General features: G+C 52.3%; 2 protein-coding genes across 3 annotated transcripts; one reads left to right on the top strand and one right to left on the bottom strand.

Annotated features, from left to right (window-relative positions):
- The first annotated feature begins 670 nt into the window (after positions 1-670).
- ankrd34a (ankyrin repeat domain 34A) lies at positions 671-5,491 on the top strand. 2 transcript variants are annotated; one of them, XM_086037697.1, is made up of 2 exons: positions 671-777; positions 2,059-5,491. In XM_086037697.1, the coding sequence occupies exon 2, from the start codon at positions 2,110-2,112 to the stop codon at positions 3,727-3,729; it is 1,620 nt and encodes a 539-aa protein (XP_085893823.1). In that variant the 5' UTR covers positions 671-777; positions 2,059-2,109; the 3' UTR covers positions 3,730-5,491. The 2 variants fall into 2 exon arrangements, with proteins under 2 accessions (XP_085893823.1, XP_085893824.1); XM_086037698.1 differs by lacking the exon at positions 671-777 and adding an exon at positions 796-1,031.
- On the bottom strand, positions 5,450-19,674 carry iqgap3 (IQ motif containing GTPase activating protein 3). The gene is made up of 38 exons (XM_086037688.1): positions 19,440-19,674; positions 18,978-19,065; positions 18,323-18,479; positions 18,018-18,095; positions 17,652-17,728; positions 16,640-16,707; positions 16,394-16,507; positions 15,980-16,158; positions 15,505-15,586; positions 15,276-15,439; positions 14,937-15,009; positions 14,691-14,854; positions 14,450-14,610; positions 14,268-14,383; positions 14,034-14,197; positions 13,560-13,650; positions 13,025-13,192; positions 12,804-12,946; positions 12,558-12,728; positions 12,401-12,484; positions 11,766-11,837; positions 11,546-11,615; positions 11,272-11,480; positions 11,058-11,210; positions 10,821-10,984; positions 9,704-9,928; positions 9,489-9,629; positions 9,319-9,403; positions 8,562-8,797; positions 7,967-8,099; positions 7,763-7,895; positions 7,574-7,694; positions 7,411-7,498; positions 6,706-6,915; positions 6,470-6,633; positions 6,274-6,399; positions 5,759-5,867; positions 5,450-5,659 (listed from the first exon to the last, which is right to left on the bottom strand). The coding sequence occupies exons 1-38, from the start codon at positions 19,480-19,482 to the stop codon at positions 5,546-5,548; spliced, it is 4,938 nt and encodes a 1,645-aa protein (XP_085893814.1). The 5' UTR covers positions 19,483-19,674; the 3' UTR covers positions 5,450-5,545.
- Between the last annotated feature and the right edge of the window lie 784 nt (positions 19,675-20,458).

Below are 20,458 nucleotides of genomic sequence, written 5' to 3'. Positions count from 1 at the left end.
AATCGCAGGGCGCTTCATTTACTAGATACTACTATTTTCTGGATCAAATTTCTGGTCGCAACGGTGAGGTATTGACAAGAACGCGCATGATGTCACAGCACCGGAAATTCAAACCCAATTCCAATCTGAAAATTATTTTCCAGAGGCTTGCGAGAATGCATATTGTGAATAGCTAAAGTGTTAATCTGCTATTGATAAAATATGTGAGTCATAAATGGTCAAATGACAAGGCTATTGGAAAAATATTTTGGGGCAAAATCTTGCGGAGTGCAGCTTTAATTATTCACAAATCCAAACGTTTTTTGTTTTTTTTTGTTTTTTTACAATTCTAGCATTTTTTATGTGTACAGTGTGTTTGCGTGTAAGATTGGTATATGTGTGCATTTCATTTCATGTAACTATGACTGCGGCTGGTATGATAAACAATGACTTATCATCCGTGTTGTTCGCTTGCTCTAGCGTGAAAGTTATGATTTTTATTCATTTTAGTCATCGTACAAAAAAAAAAATGACTCCACTCTCGCAGCTCCTGTTTGTTCGGTAGACGGGGCCTCGAGTACCTGCAAACGAGCCTGTTCTCGGTTGCCATGGTGACGGGCGAGTTAGCTTGACAAAATATGTGCTCGTTCTTACGCAGCCACGTGACTTGGAGGCAGCCCTCAAAGGGTTACTGCTCAGTGAGGAAGAGGAGGAGGAGGAGGATGAGGAGGAGGAGGATCAATGCGTCGATCGCTCGACAGCTGAAGATGAGGATGAGGAAGATTCTCTCGCCCGGCGGTAGGAAGATAAATCAAATCTCTTTGTTTTGACGCTCACGCACTCGTGGGCGCCCGCGTTGGCGTGTGTGTGCGTGTGTGCGTGTGTGCGTGTGTGCGTGCGCGCGCGGCGTTTTGACGATCGAGAAGCAAAATGTGAGGCAGGTCTCTTGACATGTCACATCATCTTCATCATCATCGCGCACGCGCGGCCAAATGTGACCGTGCGCGTGCAAGCGGTCGCGCTGCTGCTACGTGACGCCATCAACATGTCAGGTAAATGATGCTAAGCTATCTATCAGCAAACATTTCGTGACACCAAAACGCAATGACAGTTAGCCGCGAACGTTAGCAAACTTGCTCGAGAAACGTAACCTTGCTGTCACTGTGACATCATTGGGATGCCATCACAAACCCAGCTGTGATTTCATTGTTATCGCCAGACCAGCGGTCACTGCCATGTCACTTGCCAGCAGAGCTGTACAATATATCGAAAATAATAATAATAATAACGGAATAAAAATAAAGAAGGATATATATATATATATATATATATATATATATATATATATATATATATATATATATATATATATATATATATCTCATCAGATAATAAAAATGTAATTTCTTTTGGTTAAATTGCAATAATATTGATATTGCAATATTCAACACCCATATCACATATTTTCACAATATCGTGCAGCCCTACGAGCCAGGTTCCCATGGACACTGGCATTCCGGTTCCAATGAAATCGGATGACCAAAGCAAATGAGAATGTTCCTGATGAGCACCTCAATGGGAATGCCAGGCTCCGATTCGCAGGAGTGCTCCATTCCTTTTTGTCGTTCTGAACGATCTGAAGTCATGAATACGCTTCAAAGGAAATAGCCAGGCTGTGTCCGCTCCGCGCATTCTCCGTCTTGACGTAAACGCGCGGCGACTTCGTCTTTGATGCACTTGAAAATGGCGGCTTCCAACTAAAATTGGACGGCAACGGACAAGAGAGCTCGTTATGAAGGACTTGCTTTGAACCAAGCTCTCGTTTTCATTAGATCGTAAAAAAAAAACAACCACAACTCCTGTGTTAATTATACGACTGAGCTCCATCTAAATAAATCAAGTTTTGTTTAAATCGATCAGCGCGTGACGCATGTTTGTAAAACGGATGATATGATTCACTGTAGTGGCACGTGTAAAACGGAATGACAAAAAAAAGGTCTGCACGGAAACCCGGCCGGCTACTGCGCTGTCATCACGAAACCGGCCGCGATGAACAATTTCTTTGGGCTCCTCCCCCAGGTCCTGCGACTTCTTGAGAAGAGCTCCCCGGTGGGCCGGGCCGGGCCGACCATGGGAGACGGAGACCCCCCGCAGATGGAAGGCAACGCCCTCCTCAAAGCCGTCTTCCAGGGGAAGCTGCGGCTGAGCCGTCTCCTGCTGGAAGGCGGCGCATACGTCAACGAAGGCAACGAGCTGGGCCAAACGCCGGTGTCGGCCGCCTGCCTAGCCGACTACGAGGACCCTCGCACCCGCCTCCGGATGGTGCGCTACCTGCTGGAGAAGGGTGCTGACCCCAACATCCCGGACAAGAGCGGCAGGACGGCCCTGATGCACGCCTGCGCCAGGCGGGCCGGGAAGGAGGCCGTTTCCCTCCTGCTGGAGAACGGCGCCGACCCCAGCCTCAAAGACTACTCGGGGTGCTCCGCCCTCATGCACGCCCTCAACAAGGGCGACCGCGACACCCTGCAGGTCCTGCTGGACGCCTGCAGGGCCAAAGGCAAGGAGGTCATCATCATCACCACAGACACGTCTCCATCCGGTACCAAAAAGACAAAGCAGTACCTGAACTCTCCTCCATCTCCGGGCGCGGTGGACAAGGTGCCGCCCAGGTCGGCACCCGCCGCGGCCACCGCCGCCTGTATGTCGCCGTCAGACGTGGAGATTGTGACATCGTCTCCGGCAGAGAGCGACACAGGCAGAGAAGACGACGTGATCTTCAGCTTTCCGCTGGCCCCCGCGCTGCCGCCACCCAACGGCCGCCCTCAGGGAGAAAAAAGACTGGCGGCGGTGGCGCCTCCTCGCAAGCTGCTCAAGAGGCTCAACTCGGAGCCTTGGGGCCTGGTGGCGCCCTTAGCCTCGGGTGGGGTTCCTCAGGAGAGCATCAGGGGGCATCTGGCGGAAGCGGAGGGCATCTGCCGCCTAAGTCAACGAATCAACGGACTGTGCCTCACCGAGCCCGCCGCACCTCTGTTGTCACGGCGACACAGCATCGAGACCCACGAGCCTTGTTCCCCGAAAATCACAGACCGGTCCTGCTCCGAGGACCGCGTCGTCCTCGCCCCATGCTCCTGGGCGGACAGGGTCCAACAGCACCAAATCTCACATTGCAGGAAAACGCCGTCGGAGTCCCAGGAAAACGCCGGTCCGCAGATCTCGACCCATCCGAAACTGACCCGGACGGAGCACTACGAGGCCGACAGCCACGCGGGCCCGGAATCCATCCCCGGATCGCCTGACTCTGGGCGGGTGTCCGTGGAGCGGAGGAGGTACAACACGTCCCCCCTTTCCCTGGTCACCAGCTCGTCTCGGGAGTCTCTCGAGAACATCCCCAACTCCGTGTCCCCTGCGGCCGTGCGGCGCCGGAGCCCCGGACTCCTTGAGCGCCGCGGCTCCGGGACCTTACTCCTGGACCGCATATCCCACACCAGACCCGGTTTCCTGCCACCGCTCAACATCCACCTCCAGAGACCCATCCCGGATATCCGCTCCAACAGCAAGCCCCCCTCGCCGGTCCACGGCGCTCACAAGATCCTGGTTCCCGTGGCCCCCTCTTCGCCCAAACGCGGTCCCGACTTCAAGATGAAAAAAAAGCTCATGAGGAGGCACTCCATGCAGACGGAGCAGATGAAGCAGCTCTCCACTTTCCAGGAGATTCTGGCTGAGAAGGTCATCGAGTCCAACGGCGACTGACATTTTCATGGATTGGGCCGACCAATTCTGCTCTTCAGCAGGGCTGGACCAGAAATGAACAACAAACAACTCGCAACTCTGTTTCTTTGGCACAGGCTTCGCTCCCCTTGCCATGGTTGATGTCTGTTTCATAATTTAGATACACTGCATAGAAATGTGCAGTATGTATTGACAGATGAAAGACACATCTTAAGTATTTGACAACGTATACATGTTATCAAACTCACGTCTACATTATCTCGGGCCAACTAATCAGAGTGATGGATGGATTACAGTACCTGTGTGATATCTTTAATTAGTAATGGCGCATTTCCATGACAGGTTCAAGAACGGCCTGGCCCCGCTCTGCCCCGGCCTCGCTTGGCCTGGCCTCCGTTGCGTTTCCATTACGTGAGGCGCTAATAAGTTGGAGCGGGATCAACTGAACTGCGCGAGCCTCCACTGTACACTCGCAGTGTGCGGGGTTCTGCCATAAGATTTCACGAGTGGTGAGTCTCGGCGCCCACTTTTGCGGCGATTCAAAGTACCAAGCGCCGTTCCATGATGTAACAACGTCACAAATTGCACCCCAGCGAAATGCGGAGAAGCTTTCACGCAGACCCGAAAAATCAATTTCCGGGTTTACAAGAGACAGCCGCCCGCCGCCAAGTCATGAAATTACAGTTCACATACATCGTGTTTTACAGCACTACTGAACCATATTTACAATTTCATATGTAGCAATGGATGAAATGGCGAAGCTTGTGGTACAAATTTTAGCTAGCGGCATGTACCTCTCGCTTGAATGGAGGGCCTGCTTCCATTCATTTGGCTGCCGCTTCGAATTGTCTCCACCCGTGGTTTGTCGGCGTCACCCTCCGGCGGCCTAGCCCAAGCTAACATTGTTTACCTCAAGCTTCACTATTTATAGCATTAGTAAATGTGAAATTGTAAATATGGGCAAGTATCTTTTTAAAACAATATATGTGCACTATATATACTGCATTTTGACAATTTGGCAGCGGCCGGTGTTCTTGCTGGCTTAAATGCAGGAAATGGACATGTGCAATGGAGTTGATGGCCGCACCGCTGGAAGGAAGGCCTACTACATCTGTGGGCCAATCAGATGACGGTGACATCACGGTCCCTCCTCGGTGTGCGTTCCATAACCAGTTTGGAAGGAACGGTTCCATTCTAACCACGCGGGCCCGACAACGTGTCATAGAAAAGGCAAGATGGAATAGGGCGGAAAAGGTACCTTGGAAAAGGCTGTGAAGTGAAGACAAGTGAGAAGGGGGTGGAGCTATAAAGTGGGCTCACCCCCTGCTGGGCTGGAATAATTTCATGTTCACAAGATTGATTGATTATTGATCTGCTCGCAAAGATTTTTCTGCATGCAAGCAGAGCAGGTCACATCACGTCGCTTGTTTCCCTTCAAAAGTGGACGCGAAAAGCACCCAAAAACATTCCCGCTTATGCTTGTCCTTTTGTTGAAAAAGACTTCTTCCAGTCGTCACGGTTTGAACTTGACTGACGCAAGGGAGTCTTCTGACTTGTGTTCATGATGCACTTTATCATTATGTCTTCATATCGATGAGCTTTTCAGGTGAGCTGGCCGAGCACGTTGGCAAGGGGCCCACTTGAGTGCATGCGGTGCACACGCACGCAACAGGCAACGTGCTGGCCAGTTCAATGAAACACTTCCATGTTTTGTTTCACACAAAATATTATTTATTGACAAATGTGGAAAAAAAACAAACAAAGATTAAATATGTATACAAGACTTGGTTATCTATTGGTCAAATGAAACGTTAAAAACAAACACGCGGCTTGCTTTTCATTTGTTGAAGAACTTTTTGTTGAGGAGGAAGATGAGCAAGTTGACGTTGACTCTGGCTTTGTCGAACATCTTCATCACCGCCACGCCGTCATACTGCAGCTGGAGGAGGTCCTAAACGCACGAGCATGCAGTTGGGATGATTGACATATTGATTGATTGATTGATTGATTGAGGGCTTGGCAATGACGGGTGGTTTGCTTTGACGGCTACCTGGTATTTGATGTGGAATTCTTCCATGTCGACGCCGAGGAAGCGAGCTTTGATGAGGAAACTTCCTTTCTCGGCGCCGTTGACAATTTCGAAGACCACGTTCTTGAACCTTCACACAAAAGAGACACTTGGTGTTGTTATGCGATGGCTCAACTTGTCAAAGTTGATTTGATAGCTATTCACTCGTCCCACATTTGTGCATATTCAGCTGTATTCTGAAAACTAACCTTTTTCTCCTCCAGTGCAATTTTTACATGGCGCATTTTGTATAGTTTTCATACTATAGTACTCGCAATCAGTCATAACCTGCTCTTATTTGTGCAAAGACACTCATGGTTTATATGAACGGTAATTTTACTAAAGTAAAGCCGGAGGTGCCGCAGAATAGGGTGCAACGCGAGCAATGCGAACAGCGGAAAACAGTCAAGCGATCGATGCAGGCGTAACCGCGCAGGCACACTTGATCTCACAGAGGTGTTTGTGATTTTTGTGTGAAGGGGTGCGCGCGCACTCACTGGGTGGAGGGCAGGTCCTGGATCTCCAGAAGAACGCCTTTCTCATGCAGGCGCGTGGCCGTGTAGCTCACGACAGGAGCCTTCTTCTTGGCTCGCGCATCCGCCGTCCTCTTATCGGCGGCTCGGCTGCAACGCGACAAACGGCCGATGGGCGCCAAGGAGCGGCTTCCGCGTAGCTGAGGGGCGAGCGACTTACCCGTCGGCCGTCAGCTTGTCCAGACAGGAAGTGATGTAATGTCCGTAGTAGTCGGCCTGCTGGCCGAGGACGCCGCTCTTGGTGCGAAGGCCGTGCAGAGTCTCGCCCAGTTTCACAAGCTCCGCCCCCCGGCGCCGCCGGCGCACACGCTGGCTGCGGACATCCTGCGACGGGAGGGATGCGGCGGCGGCGTCAGCGCCGGGAAAACGGAAGTTGGGACGTTTACGGCGTGTTACCTGCGCGATCATGTTGAGGATGCGCTGGTGGCCGCGCGTGGCCGGCAGGACGCCCAACGCCTCCAGACGGCCAACGCTTCTGCCGATCTTGCGCTTCTTCTCCTCCAGGCTCAGGGTGGCGGCCATGGTGGACGCCCTCCTCTTCATCTTTTCCGGCGTGCGCGCGTCCTGGAGAGCGCGGCGGCGCATCAGCGCCTCGTGGCGCGCTTCCTGTTTCCACGAGAGACAGAGAGCAATGCCATGATTGCAAACATCGAAGCTTCCTGCCATGCGATTGGCGGGCGGGTCAACAACGGCCACCGCCACTCACAATAATGCAGCAACGCACAACAACACACGAGAAGACAACACAAGAGGCAAAAACGAGACATGACATCGCACATGAGACGAGACCCGAAAACAATAAGAAGACACGAGACAGCAATGCCGTGGCGGAGGCATGCGTGGGCCAATCCATACACAGGATTGCTTCAAGGCATGCGTTTCCACGGAAACCGTATGGCCGTATAGAAAAACTGCACCTGCGGAGAAAACTCGCTAGCATGCTTCATGATTTCCTCGGGTTCTCCAAACACGATGCCGATGGAAGAGTCAGCTGCTTTCTTTCCAAATCGCAAGCGAGCGCAGGGAGCTACTCTCCACTTCTACCGCCATCACGAGGACGATGAGGAGTCGGCGGGCGGCGGTGGCGAAGCGCGATCTGACCTGGTTGGACGACGCGGCGGCTCCGAGGACCTCGGCGAGCGTGTCTCCCGGCTGCGTCCGGATCACGTCCGCCATCAGCTGCTTGGTGCTGAACAGAAAATGCCGTTAGCACGACCGGCTGCCGCCGAGCGCCCCAAACGATGCGCCGAGCCCGACCACGTACGAGAGCAGCAGCACGCCCGCGTCGGCCAAGTCGTCGTCGCGCTCGTCGAAAACTTCAAACTTGTTTGTGAGCGTCAGAGAAACTTCCATCTTGCTCCAAGGCCACTCGCATCCCGGATCGGCTGCGGAACACAAACCGTCATCATGATGCCAATCATGGTCCTCACCGTAGAGCGGCTGCTGCGAGTACCTGCGGTCGCGCTGGTGGCGGCGGCGCTACCCACCAGCTCCTCTAGGGTGGGAACGGAACCGAGGTCGGCGAGCACAAGTCCGAGCTGATCCGAGGGCTCGGGACACAAATCGTCGCGGTGTTCTAGCAAAAGCTAGCAAAAGCCACCACGTCACTAACGCCGGCGGCGCCACCCGCGTCCCTCCAACGCATGCCAACACGTACCTTGTGCGTGTTGAGCAGCTCACCCAGCGAGATGGAGACCACCGGCCGGCTGACGATCAGAGTCTCCGAGTACTCGTCCATCCGGAAGCGCTCCGACGGATCGGGAACGTCGCACAGGCGCCCCACAAACTTCCTGTGACGTGATCAGATCACGCTCATATTTGACACTACAGTTGTCCCTCCTACTGCGCAAAGTAGCGAGCAAACATTTCTGCCATGACTTCTATGTCTTTGAAAGCTTAGTGCATAATACAAAATATGCACGTGAGGGGCAGGTATTATTTGTGTCCATCCTCACATTGTATGCTGTCGTATCTGTGAGTGAATTAACACTGCTTGAAAAAGCAGCAGTTGAGAATGCGACGTCGGCTCAGGTTGACGGCCGTTAGCCCGTTTGCGCTTTGTCGATTTTGCTAGCATCGATGGGTCGTGCGCCAGCGGCAGCAGCACATGCGCTTGACCCCGAGGCGCTAGGCCCCGACGCGGAGCCAACATCGGCCGGCGACGTTTGCGAGGGACGACTGCAGTCGACCAACACAGAGCAGAAGAGCGTTGCCGCCGTTTGTGTCGAAGAGGCGGCGGTTTGCGTTCTGACCTGAAGGTGGCGTGAGCGTGCGCAACGTAGCGGTTGTGCGCGGCCACGTGCTCGCCGCATCCCAGGAAGGGCTCGCCGGTGGCGGCGCGCTGCAGCAGACGGGCCGCCGAGCCCAGCAGGTGGCGTCGCTCCGGCCGCAGGCCCCCCGGCACCCCTGAGGGCTCCAACACGTCGAAAGCATCCGGCGCCACGATGGCCGGGTTCATGAAGCGGTAGTAGACCAGGTTACAAAGCACCTGCGTGCAGACACAAGGCGTGCGACGCCACAAGTTCCACGTCAGTCAACTCCTTCAGACCCCGTCCCGGAATTGGGATGTCGCAATATCGGCAATGTCGTGATATCGCAATATTAAAATTGCCACGATATGGACGTCGTTGTCATGTCACGATATTAATAGCAGCAAATCTGTTTAAAAGCCCGGGTTGTTTTCAATTTGTGCAGTTACAGCACCCTCTGGTGGTTCGTTTATTAGTGCAGCTTAATTTGATGCCACCTATGTTTAAGACCCTCACTACTCGCCAGATGAAGGGCAACATAACACATTTGAGTTCCTCCACAAAATGACCCGATTCACAGTGTGTGAGTGCATTAGCAAGGAAGTGCCTCAATATTAGGTGGTCGGTCATTTATATAAAATGAGGTTAATGCTAACTGTACCGACATGTAAATGTTATCCACCCTGGCGTCTTATGCTATCAATTGATGACATCATCACATTCGAGTCAACATGAGACAATAAGAAACATTTGTGATGACCTTGTAGACGTCATCCTCGCTGGCAGCCGGAAACGTTGACCTCAGAGTGTCTCCAAGAACCTTCGCCATGTAGCGGAAGCCGTACCTGCACCAACAAGCACTCGTGTGGAAAGAGGAGGGGGAGGAGAGGAAGGGGGGGGGGGGGGGGAGTTGACGAAGCGGTGGCGTACGGCAGTTTGTTGATGTTGGAGGTGATGGCCTTGAGGATTCTCTGGGTCAGGTTGTGTAGGTTGACCACGGCGATGTCGACGCGGCGCCGGACTTCGGGATGAGACAGAGCGTCCTCGGGGGAGACGTCGTAGGGAAGAGAGCTGGTGGGAGGGGCCACACGAGGGGTGAGCGGGTGCCCGGCGGGCGAGGGATTGGCAGGCGCGCGCGGTCAGACCTCTTGAGTCCGCTGTGGCTCTCGGTCTGGTTGATCCAGCTCTTGTAGACGTCCAGGGGGTCGGTCCTGACGCTGAGGTCGCCGCCCGCCAGGATGTCGCGCAGCGCCGGACCCAGCACCTCCCGCAGGACGTTGCGGCCCCGCTCGTGTCGGTAGAAGTTGACTAGCATCTTGATGACCAAGGGGTTCCCCCTGATCACGTCCTGAGGCCTCGTCACTTTGGACCTGATGACAACACACTCATCAGCACGGCGCCCCCCTAGCGGATGCCTACGAGTCATGAAGCCATTCACTGCCGGACACGATTCTACGAGCGTTGAGTGCCACAGACGAGGAGGGCCGTCGCGCCCAGCTTGTGTGTACATCCCAAGTTGGGGAAAACAACGCCAAGACCGACCATCCGTGTCGATGGCGGCATTGCCACGCTTTGGATTTGACATCGGCACGGATTTTGGAATCGACATAACGAACAGGTTGTCGTGTCGATTACGGGGGAAAGAAACGTTGCAAATCGGACAACAATTTGACACTCCAGCTACATCTGAGCTGTATATGTTTGGTGCATGTGTAGCGGTAGGAAAAAAAAGTGTGTCGTAATGGTGAGAAAAGATGATGCAGTTGATCAAGTGAATGGCGAACGCCGTGTAAAAAAAAAAAAGCCACTGATGTTCAACTCAAGTCATGTGGTGATTCTGTGTCGCTCACGGTGCATTTCTTCGTTGCATATCCCGCCCCCAAAAAACAAACAAGCAAAAAAAAGATTTTGACTTTAAAAGCCCTTTGTCAGTCTTGAAGTTGTTTTTGGTTTGAGATGCGCAAAAGCAAAATTTAGCATCAACGCGGCTTTCCTCGCCTTGTCGTTACAATCTGCCATCTTGGGCCATGTTCTACTGCCGGGTAAGGGAAGAAAACTAGAAAAACCCGATTGTCTGATGAAAAAAAAAAAGAGAGGCGACCCTCTCGCTAGCTTTGATGCTCATGTTGTCACCGAACACATCATTGTGTGCCTCTCAACAGATCAGCGCAAACGTTGAAAAACGACGCCGATACGTTGTGGGAACTGCAGCCAGCAGAGACGAGTAAAGACGAGCGGAGGCAAGCGGGTCCGATGTGTGACCTGATCTCAAAGCGGAGCGCCTGCGTGAAGAGCTGCAGAAGCAGGAAGGCTTCGCGCTCGTCTGCTCCGTAGTTGAACAGGCTGAAGACGAACATCTCCACCAAGGACGAGCTGCCACTCTGCGGCATCAGGAAGATCAGCTGCGCCAAGTAGGACGGCCGAGTCTGAAAGGCGGCATCACGGTGAGTGGAGTGGGACGCTGAGCCCCTCACCCTCCCCCTACTCCCCGGGACCCACCTGGAGCAGGTAGAAGAGGTTTTGGTACGCCTCCAGTCTCTGCCTGCGCTCTCGGCTCAGCGCCTTCAGCCCTTTGCTCCTCTCCACGTCCATCATGTCCGAGAGCTTCTCCTTGTTTTTCTTGGTCAGCTTCTTGCAGTGAGACTCCACTTCCTGCAGGAGGCGCTCGGATAAAGCCGCCGTCCACCCGGGGTCCGCCGAGGGGGCGACTCACCTGCAGGGTGGCCCTGTTGCGCACCAGCAGCCCGATCTTCAGGTCCATCAGGTCCAGGTCGGACTCCAGCTGCCGGTTGAAGCGGATGGTCCGGACCACCTCCTGCTGGAGACGCGCCAGCTCCGCCTCCTCCCTGATGTCGCCGTCGCCCAAATCCAGCAGGTGGATGAACTTCCTTAGCACGCTCAAGGGGGGCGTGTCACATTGCACTGAGACGGGAGCGGCCGTTAGTCTTTGGGTCACCTCGGGCCAAAATCTTGGACAGAGAACTTACCCAGCATCTTGTACTCCACACGTGCACGACTGGCTCGGAAGAAGGTTTGGATCTTGATGACGGCGCCCACCTGTGGACCTGCACGGTTACTAGGCTAGAATCAGCTAAGAGGAACCCGCACGGCAGAATAAAGATCGCTTGGCCCCGTTGTTGAACTGTAGCTTCAATGTACGCACAGGAAAAAGATCACATGGTTTCTCGACCGCAATCGCGCACTCACGTTTTGACGGAAGAACCTCAACCGCGCTAGATATTTTCTCCTGGCCAAGCACATCTTCACGAAGGCCTGAATCTGAAAACAAACGTCACAAGTCATGTCAATCAACAAAGATTGACATCCACCAACGTAGATAGCCGGGGGTCAACGACTTGCAGTTCTTTGATAGTCCACATCGACTAATTGATGATTTGTTTTCAACGAAACACAAATGTTTCAGTATTTCTTTGAAGAATTTGGGAGGTTCAAAAAAAAGAAGAAAAAAAACCATTTTCCTCCAATGCATTTCAATGTGACTGCAATGAGTTTGGAGTTTTGACCTCATCTACAAAGCAACGGGGCCATCTGTCTGTTTGAAAAATCAAATGTAACTTACTTTGAGCGCTAAAGCTAGCCCACATCTTTCCAGCTCACCATTGGAGAGTTCCATGAGCTGCTTGCAAAGCAACGGCTCGAAGGAAAGTCCCAAATGGTGTTTTTGAACATGTTGTCAAGGCCACGCCCACTGCAGTCAGTCCAAACGGGATCATCCGTAAGCCTTTTATTTTAACGGGTAAGGCTGAGAGATGGGGGGGGGGGGGGGGGGGGGCTCCATGACTTGTACATCTGGTCAATGTATGTACAAGGTGGCGCGTCACCTTGACCGCCGCCCTCCAGTTGCCATAGAGGAACTGCAGCCGCCGCCTGTACGCCCTCTGCTGGATGAACCCCCTCCAGTGAGCCTGGACACAGAACACCAGCCGGTCACGGGAGTCGGGAGTCACGTGACCTGTCGGCAGGCGTCGCTCTTGGCACCTGGATGAGCACGATGGCGCGGACGTGGCCGCGCAGGTAACCCCGGCGAGCCGCCAGACGACGGCGGGTGAGGAATCCCCGAACGGCCGCCTGCAGGCGGACGACCAGCGCTCGGTTGTCGGCCCAAAGCTCTCGGCGCCGGTGCGCCGACCACACGGCGCTCACCACTTCCTGCGGGGGCGCGGCATGAATCGGCGTGAGCTGACGGGAGGGGGGGAGGCACGGGAGCGTGCGGCGAGGCGTCACCTGGATGTCGCGCTGGTCCAGGAACACGCTGTTGTGGACGAAGCCGGGCGGTCTCTCCCACGTGCCTTCCAGTCTGTTCAGGTGGAAGAAGAAGGAGGCGCCGTCTTGCGTTGGGAACGCCGCCCACGGACTCTTGTTGTCTCCTGCAAAGACGCCGCAGTCTGAGCGTTTCGACGTCTGAGCGTTTCGACGTCTGAGCGCGTCAAAGGCGCACACGTCACCTGCGCTGGCCTTGCGCCGCACCAAGGCGGCGAGCCGCTGCTGGTAGTCTGCTGCGCAGCGCCGCGTCACGCCATGCAGCGCCACCTCTGGTAGCGACAGCACCCGCAGCGTCTGCGCGGCCTGCTTCTCCTTGACGGCTTGATTGACAGCTGCCACAGCCAGACACACTGTGCACCAACGCACGCGCATTTATTGTGGGGAGGGGGATGCATTCCAGACGATTGTGAAAAGCCATCATATCGAGAGACAGCGTAAGGGAAAAAAAACTTTTTTCAAACTATATGGATCCTTCTCACATGCTTTTTAAACACATTGTAAGCAGACTTAAAAAAAAAAAATCATGGAAATAAAGAGGAAATCAACCCAAACCTTTTACGTGGCCTTTTACATTTGAACTCTTCATTGTAAATGTATTCAACACAAAAAATGGATATGCTTAAGAGACAAATCTTCAACAGAGGCGGGACAGTGTGTCCGCAAACAGAATGTAGCGCGTGCTGCAACGGGGCAAAAACAGTCATGTGACTGACTCACGCTTCAGAGCTTTGCGAGTCTCCTGATTGGCTCGTCTCACGACTTCCTGGATGTCAGCCAACCACAATTCAGCTCCTGCGTCATTATTGTGCTGGATGGTTAAGTGGAGAACACAGGACGTCACGTTAGCTTGACTGGGGCTGATTCACCTCAGGTTGGCCATCAAAATGTCCGACATTTGAGTGACAAGTCGCATGTTTAGTCGCACCGCGCATGTGTCGGGAAAGTCCGTGTGCGTTCGCGCTAGGCGATCTTGAAAAATTAAGAATCGGGATTTTCGATTGATAATGAAATCACAATTAATAAAAAGAATTACTCATTGATTTCAAAACTAGCTTTGTATTTTACTCAACTACTCAAAAACTACCATCATAGCCTCACTATACGATTGGATTATAAATAAACGAGTTAACACGAGGTTGGCATCGAATGAGTTAGCATTATAAGAAGCATGAAATCCCTATTAAACTTCACCTGAGCTTTCAGCCGCCTGGCGGCGCTCATCAGGTGAAGGTATCTGCAGGCATTGGCGGGCAGGACGTCCTCCACGCCACTAGAGGGCAGCAGCAGTGTAGAAAGCAGCCGGCGAGCGTCTCCGCTCATCAAAGCCTCGTTAACCGCTTGGAGAGCCAGGATCTCTAAAAGGTCAGAGGTCACGCGGGCGGTGAGATGATCAGCCTAGCTTAGCTTGCGGCGCTAGCGACCTACGCTCATGTTGGGCCAGCTCGTTGGCGTTGGCCAGCTCGATTCCTTCCTGAAGTTGATTCCAGGTCAGCGCTTCTCCGCCGGCCGACCGCTTCATGTCGGACAGGCACCACAAGTACCTGCGCACGTCCTTGACTGTCATCGTCACCATCGTCATCATCATCATCGTCACAGTCATCACTTACTTGTCCATCAGGGCGTGGTCCACATCCGCCAAGCCCACTGACGAACTGACCAATAAGGAGCTGAGCTGCCGCAGGTTTCCCGCCTCCACCGCCTGATTGACGAGCACCACGGCAGAGAGCATCTCCACGGCAACAAACAGCTCTTCCTGCTCCAGCACCCCCTGCAGGGCAAGCGGCAACATCACAGCAGACCTGAGCATGTGCCTGTGACGTGTGCGTGCGTGCGTGCGTGCGTGCGTACCTGAGCCGCGTGCGTCTGCAGCAGCTGCAACTGCCGGTGATACAGCGACGCCGCACAAGGGAAGAGCGTGGGCAGCTGGAGGTCAGAGGACATCAAACAGCTGAGCGTGCGTTGGGGGTCGCTGCCCCGCAACGACTGGTTCACACTGTCCACCGCTGCCTGCACTGTAACGCACACGCCACACAGTCACTCCTGCGCAACGCGCACCTCGGCCAAAGAGGAAGAGGCGGCCAATGTCTCGCTCACTCTTGGCGGCTGCGCAGACTTCCCGGTTGGCCGCCAGGATGACATCTTGAAGCTCGTCAGGCTCCAGCGGCTCCTGTGGCGGAGGCGCAACAACACGTCCCGTCAGTCATGTGACACATCGTCAAAGGGATGTCGGTCAGATTTACATGTAAGGCTGGAGTGGTAGGAAGGAATGAGACTCGCTGGCTAAAGCAATCAAAAGCTCAAAATTTAAAAAAAAAAAAAAAAAAAAAAAAAAGAACTGAACATTACTTGAATGACCATTTGCGGCAAAAGCCTCTCCGCCCACCGCACGGAAGTCATGCCGGCCTCCACAACAATTGGTCGTCCGTGACCTACCGGCGCTCTTGCGTGGCGCTGGTCCGCCATCCGCTCCAGGTAGCAGCGGCCGTTGGCGCCCAAGACGTCGACGAGGGCCAAACACGGCAGTCGCAGGGCGCGCACAAGAGCCCGCTCGTCGCCGTCCTCCAGCGCTTGGTCCACTTGCTCCACTGCCCAGCTCACTGCGCACACGGTCGCCCACGTCAGCGCCGGCCACGCTCGCACGTTACCGTGACGACGCTCTCACCGTTTACGACTTTGATGTTGTTCTGGATTTCTCGGCGTGTCAGAAACTCCTCGTACAGATCTTTTTCCTCCGAGGCTCGGCCCTGGAAGATACACTGAGCGCGTCACTTTCGAGCGTGCCTTCAAACGCTGACGCTAGCCCTCAAGCGCTGACGCTAGCCCTCAAACGCCAACTCTAGCCCTCAAACGCCAACTCTAGCCCTCAAACGAGGGCCGCTTGTCACTGTCACATTTGTTGAGAATGGTTCCTTCCATTGAATATTCCACGGAAGGGTTAGGTTTATAAAAAGGCCAAATCATTGCTGATGAATGAATTCATTGTTGCACCTCAACCTCAAACCCAGACACTGCCCTCAAATGCCAGAAGGCCAAGTCACATTTATGGAGCTTGCTGATCAGGACGGTCAGGTGGAGTGGAAACCGCTAGTGAAGCGGGAAGCTTGCGCCGCCGCCGCCGCCCGCTCGGTCGCACTCACCCGGCTGGCCGCCTGCTGCGCTTTCCTCCGCTTGGCCTGAAACAGCGCCTCCTGGTAGACGCTCATCAGCGCCTCCTGCAGGTCAGCCAGCTGAGCGTTGGGGTTCCCGAGAGCCTCGGCCGTCGCCGCGACGTCACGTCTGTCCACAGCCTGGTTGATGGCGATCACCGCAGCATGGACTGGAGGGAGGACAAGAGGCCGTTTGGCGACAATGGCTGACAGCCGAAGGAGAGCACATTTGGGCTGCCGAGGGAAGCCATGACTCATCTCCACTCCCTAATTCAGTCGAGGACAGCAGCGGGACTTTGATATCGTCAACCCAGATTTTTGCCCAAAATGTCCGCCAAAAAGCCCTTTGCAGTCATTCCAGAGGGGACTGAATGACTGAAGAAACGTTCGGCAATATTGTCCTACCTGCCGCCTCGTCCACCGACAACTCATTGGACAGAATTCCTCCGATTTTGTGGAAGGCAGGAAGCTGCAGGCCGCATCTGTCCAACTCCAGCTTCATGTTGTTGATCTCCTCCACTGAACACACACACGCACCGACATTCATTTTGAAGCCCCTGGATCGAACGTGATCAACTTCTGACATCACCGCCTGTCACTAGGAGCAATAAGGCGGAGCTTGAAATCCAGCCAATCAGGAGCGACGCTTACCTGTAAACTTGACCTTCCCGCAAAGGTCAGTGATCTGTGGAGCCAGGCCAAGTCTGTACAGGTACAAGCTACACACACACGCACACACTCGTCAAGATTTCAGTTATGTCTACTTGTCCTATTCATATAAAAAAGCACATGAAATGAAATGCGTCGTCCCTTGGCACTCTCTCGAGAGCATTGGAGGAGGGCTTCAGGGGAAAAAAAATTATTTGGGTTGATATCAAAATAATGAATAAAAACCATTATTCATTGATTTCAAAAATCTTTTATTTGGCGATCAAAAATCAATCACTCAAAATTCCGTCGTGCCCATTCCTCCCTGCATTCTTGAACACTTTTTTAGAACATATTCTGGAAAAAAATATGTTTGGGTTGACTTTCCCTTTAAATTGAACTTGAAAGAACAACCTGAGAATAAAGAACATAACATACTCAAAAGCAAGAAATAAAACTAAGCGCTGTCTGTCCCTGTTGTGCGCGTTTTGGCCTCTTGGAGGCAGTGTGGCGCCGATTCCACTTGTATTATGGCTATTTTGCTGTTTGTATGTAAAGTGCTTTGTTTCAGCTCTAGCTGTTGTGAAATGCACTATACAAATAAAATTGTATTGTATTGTATTGTATAAGGTCATGTGGTCGTTCTTTTTGTTGCCTGTTTAGTTGGAAACAGCTTCAAGCCGACTCTTGGGAGGCAGACGGACACACACGTCACGCACTTAATGCACAAGCAAAACGCTGCAATCGAGGTCCTTTCACTACGTCGGGAACTTGCACACTTGCATATCGCCGTTCCGCACATGAATCGCTGTTCTTCGATTCTAACGTTTTGAAGAGGGTGAGAAGCCAAAATTGAAATTGTGATGACATTCGGATGAATTGCCGACTCCTACATAGAAGTGTGAACTCATAGAAAAAACAACAGACTAGCAAGGGAGACGGCTACAAAACTACAAACTACCAAAAAAAAGCGAGCAAGCAAACAGGAGAGGAGAAAGAGCGCAACGGGTGTCACCTGAGGGCGTGGATGCAGTAGACAGCTCTGGGCATGTTCTTCTTGTCGTAAATATCGGTAGTCTCCGGATGGAAGATCTGAAGCAACAACAATAGCAATAGAAAAACAACTCAACTGAAAGGAAAAACGGACACGCATATTTGCCTACACGATTGTCCGTTGCCATACTCCAAATCAAGTGACTCGGATGGCAAAAATAAATAAATAAATAAAAAAAATGTGAAAATTGTGACTGGTAGAGAGCAAGAGAGAAAGCGCCACTGGCTCTTTTGCTACTGGAGATGAATTAGTGACTGACTTCTTGACTTCAGGCAACACGTCGGTTGCGTGCACTTGTTGCGTCCTACGTAGCACTCGCTTACTCACCGACGGCAGCCCGAGCGCCATCATGGCTTCTCTCCAGTGGTTGATGTTGTCAGTGTGACGAAATTCAACACCCACAGCCTGAAAACGGAAACAATACGTATACATTTATTTACTGAGGACATTTTGGGGCTAAATTGTACTTGTCTGAGTGTGCAAACGTGCTACTAATCCGAGTGATTCAACCAAATAATCTGCAGTTTCATCGATTGTTCAAGAGTCCAATTCGCGGCGACCGCGATTATTGAGGGGCGACACGTTGCAAATCGTGCGAGGCCTGCGATGGGCGGGACGGACAAACGAGCCACCTTGTAGCGCAGCTGCTCCCCGTCGTAAATCTTCTTCCGAGGAACGACGGCGGGCGCGAAGCGATGGCCCAGTTTGGCGAGGACGACGCCGTTCCTCAGAGCTTCCTCCAGCTCGGTGGGAGCGGGAAGCACCTCCCCCAGACACGCCTCCATCCACCTGCGGGGACGCACGCCATTGAACCGCCGTGATGTGCCTGCTGAGCTTTGGGCGCGGCAATCACACGTTAAGATGTGCGCGCATGCTGTCACCGGCACGGAGTCCGTGGCCACCTAGTTGCCCCCAGCCAGAGACAGCACATTGTGATTTCCAAGGAATGTTGTATAAGTGACCATTTTCAAATCTGTATCCATTTCCAGAGATCTATACAATTGGTGCTGCCCATTGATATTTTGCATGTTGATTATTATCTGTTCAATATCCTGTCCAAACATTGTGCATAATTATTAGAAATCTTTTTAAAGGTCAGATGAATATCATTCATTCATCCTTATCAATTACAGTCACTTGTGCCAAAGTGTCCGTTCAGATGTGTGCATCAAACTGGTAGCAGTGGCATAGAAGTTTCATAGAAGTTTCTAAGCCTCTCCCCCGGCGTATTGTACATCTGTCGGGCAGGGTGCCAATGCAGAATACGCGCACAAACGAGACACTGACCTTTTTGCCTCCTCCAGTCGACACAAGTACTGATAGGCCACATTTTGGAGTCTCTGCTCGTCCATCTGCTCGGCTGTCAGACGGCCATCTGCTCACGGGAGACAACAGGCAACTTTACAACCGGCACGCACGCCCAAAAAAATACAACAACAAACACACACACACACACACACACACACACACACACACACACACACACACACACACACACACACACACACACACACACACACACACACACACACACACACACACACACACACACACACACACACACACACACACACACACACACACACACACACACACACACACACACACACACACACACACACACACACACACACACACACACCCCCAACAGACACAATTCTGGATAAGGCCTCAAAGGACAAACAAAGTACAATGATGCAATAATCGCCTTTTTCAATGTCTGATCATGTGAAGTCGTCGCTAACTCACACTGAGTCTGAGCGCTGGACTCGGCCATATTTGACGTCGTCATTCCCACACTGGCGGAATCAAGTCAAAGTTCGCCTGCCCACAGGCGGAATCTGTCGTGTCCGAGAATCAAGTGAACGTTTTCAAAGAAACGAACCGTTGAAGGGAGCGCAACGAAGCAGAAGAGGCGACGAAACCAACAGGTAACTGCTCAAGGGACCTACTTCCGCTTTGGGTTTGAAAACTCGCGGCTCTCCCTGATTGGCCAACAGAAGGGAAACGTCTGCTATTGGCTGTCCGCAGCGCGTTGCATTATGGGACATATTGCTGACGCTGTCCAAATTGTTGACCAAAAAATAAATAAAAGCTTTTGCTTTTTCCGTTTGTGCACACGCAAGTAACCAGGAAACAATTATGGAACATTGATCCTTTATGGAGTCGTTCCATATTCTTCACTCACAAATGGCAGTCATTTTCAAAAGAGAAGAGAACCTCGTTTTTTTTCTGTAACCAGCAGTAAAACATAGGTTGGTTTCACCCAATTCACTGATTTTAGACCTCCAAAAAATTGCAGCATATTTTATGCGCAACAGTGAATTTGATGCTAATCATTTTTGCTTTAGTGATGCCTGAAACATCTGAACAGTCCTTTTCTTCTATATAATACCAACAGCAACAATGAAAATGTGCCTCTGACGGCAAAATAATGGCTTTCCAATCAATCACCACTGTATTTGAAAAACCTTACAAACTATTTGCGTGCTATTTAGTAGTAGCAGTAGTATTTAGTAGTGTGTGTGACAGAGCTGGGCATTTTACTAAAAAATTGAGCATCCGTTATTCGTCATCAGTCTGCAGCGTGGGTAGCAAAACGGGCGTCCGTCATATGCCAATAGACAGACTGGTCCGTCGCACAGACGGAATGCCCAGTTACTACTAGCTACTAGTACTACTAAATGCGCACGTGCGCTTGTGTGTGTGCATGTATGTGTATGGGGGGGTATGTGTCTATCCATCAACCTGTCACTCAGTCAATCATC

Source organism: Filicampus tigris, chromosome 8 (genome assembly GCF_054856515.1).
Source record: "Filicampus tigris isolate MCC_2025a chromosome 8, RoL_Ftig_1.0, whole genome shotgun sequence".
NCBI lineage: Eukaryota > Metazoa > Chordata > Actinopteri > Syngnathiformes > Syngnathidae > Filicampus > Filicampus tigris.
Note: the sequence above shows the minus strand (reverse complement) of the source record. Positions and strands in the feature narration are given on the sequence as shown.